Source organism: Penaeus chinensis, chromosome 23 (assembly GCF_019202785.1).
Source record: "Penaeus chinensis breed Huanghai No. 1 chromosome 23, ASM1920278v2, whole genome shotgun sequence".
Classification (NCBI taxonomy): Eukaryota; Metazoa; Arthropoda; class Malacostraca; order Decapoda; family Penaeidae; genus Penaeus; species Penaeus chinensis.
The window spans coordinates 20,011,021-20,012,925 of NC_061841.1; the positions used below are offsets into that span (position 1 = coordinate 20,011,021).

General features: G+C 50.6%; 1 protein-coding gene across 3 annotated transcripts in view; it reads right to left on the minus strand.

The window, feature by feature from the left end:
- Window positions 1-381: 381 nt before the first annotated feature.
- LOC125037389 overlaps window positions 382-1,905 on the minus strand; it is an 8,765-nt gene continuing 7,241 nt past the window's right edge. For all 3 annotated transcript variants that reach the window (XM_047630496.1, XM_047630495.1, XM_047630497.1), the window contains one exon: window positions 382-1,905. This exon is cut by the window's right edge. In XM_047630496.1, coding sequence (XP_047486452.1) covers window positions 805-1,905 — 1,101 coding nt within the window. In that variant the 3' untranslated portion in view covers window positions 382-804.

Sequence of the window (1,905 nt, forward strand, 5' to 3'; positions counted from 1 at the left end):
CGTGTCTGTCTGCCGGTTTGTTTAAAATGTGAGAAGCCCGACCCAATGAATATTCATGTATATGGACATGCATATACGCCGAAATAAGTATATCTCTGTCTATTCTCTCTGATAGATAGATATTTATCTATCTATCTCTCTGTCCAATTGATATGAATGTCAAGACTGATAGATAGATATAAATTTTTATGTATATGCATGTCCGTACAATGAATATTCAAATTTTCAACAAACCGGCCGTATATTTGTGAAAACACATTGGAACTTACCTTGTTTTAAGAATCTAGGAAAAAAAACTAAAATAATACACCCCTCAAATCATTAGCCATTAATGAGTCAGATAAAATGAATAGCTGAAATTTGGGACATTAATAGCATGTATAGAAATGTATAAAATTTTATTTGCTACAGTTTCGTTCATGATTCTCAGTTTTCTCTTGTAAAGGAGAATATACAACAATATTTGCAATCTTTGGGCAATCAAACTTATATATTAAATTTTTAAATAACATCAGTCTAGCACTGGACTTCATATATGAACTCATATTTTGTTACGACATTCCACTTTTTGTTTGTTTGTTTGATTCTGAAGCAGATCAAATGTTATATGTCTATATTTTCAATGCTGTCTTTTGTTAACTAGCTTAAATGTTGAGCAATATGCACTACTGTACTATCTCCGCCTCCGAAAGCACTTTGCAAACGCAACCACGACCTCCATACAGTGAGGTTTTCAGCACTAACGCATCTCACTATCCGGCCAGCCGTTCTCTGCGCACCCGCCATCAGCCACCAGGACGTGGGTCAAGTCCTCGGCCAGCCGTACAGATTACCCCAGTACACACGAAGCCCCGTGTACTGGTACCGACGTCGCACTCGCCAGAACACACGGCCAGACACCTCTTCCAAGAACAGGTGATGCAAGCGCGGCAGGCGGCTCACCAGCTGGCAGATCTGCTCCACTGATGGCTCCCACTCGTAGCCATCGGTCACGTGCAGGTGGAGGACATGAATATCACTCTGTAACTTGTCCATCAGCGGAGCCACGCCGCGGCAGATGCTGATGCTGAGTGTTGACAGTAGAGGGGATGCCGTCATTACTGTCTCCATGAGCCCTGCCCAGCGAGCCAGGTGTCCCTCCTCGGCCACTGGGTCATCCTGGTCGCCGGGGCCGTCTTCGTGCAGACAGAATTCCTCCAGGTGGACGCAGTGCAGGGGCAGCGGCGGCGAAGTCTGCGTGGCCGGCGCCTCCAGCATGCTCCGGCTCCACACCCGCAGCCTGAGCGACGCCAGCGCGGGGCAGAGCTGCACGAGAAGGCACACGGTGGCCACGTGGAGCCGCTGGCCAGGGCTGGAGGCCTCGAGGGTGAGGGACGTCAGCCTCCCGCCGTGAATCTGCAAGGCAGGGGCCAACATGGCGTGCGTGACGTGATCCTCACAACTGACGTTCGCATGCAGCTCCGAGAAGTGCGTCCACTCCGACAGCAGCTCCGTCAGCTGCCTTCCCGCGGTCTCGTAGACCCTCGGGCTGCCTCTCGTGCTGCAGTCGAGCGCCAGCGACGTGACGGCCGGGGAGCTCCACGCCAACTGCTGCAGGCGCGCGCGCCCCGTGCTGTAGAGCGTCACCCCGTCTAGAAACACGCGCTTCAGGGAGACCTGTTGCCCCTTCGAGATAATGGGGAATAGAACGTCGTAGGCGTGGCTGGAGTAGCCGTCCTCGAACATGTTCGTCCTCCACTCGCAGCTAATGCTAGTCAGGTCAGGGTAGAAAGACAGAAGAAATTTGTGGAACTCCTTCGCCACTTCTATCTCACCGTATGCGAGGTCGACCTCTCTGAGCGAATCAAAAGTTCTGTTTATGTTCCCCTCACAGCCCGCTCTCATCACTCTCACCAAGTCCCTCTT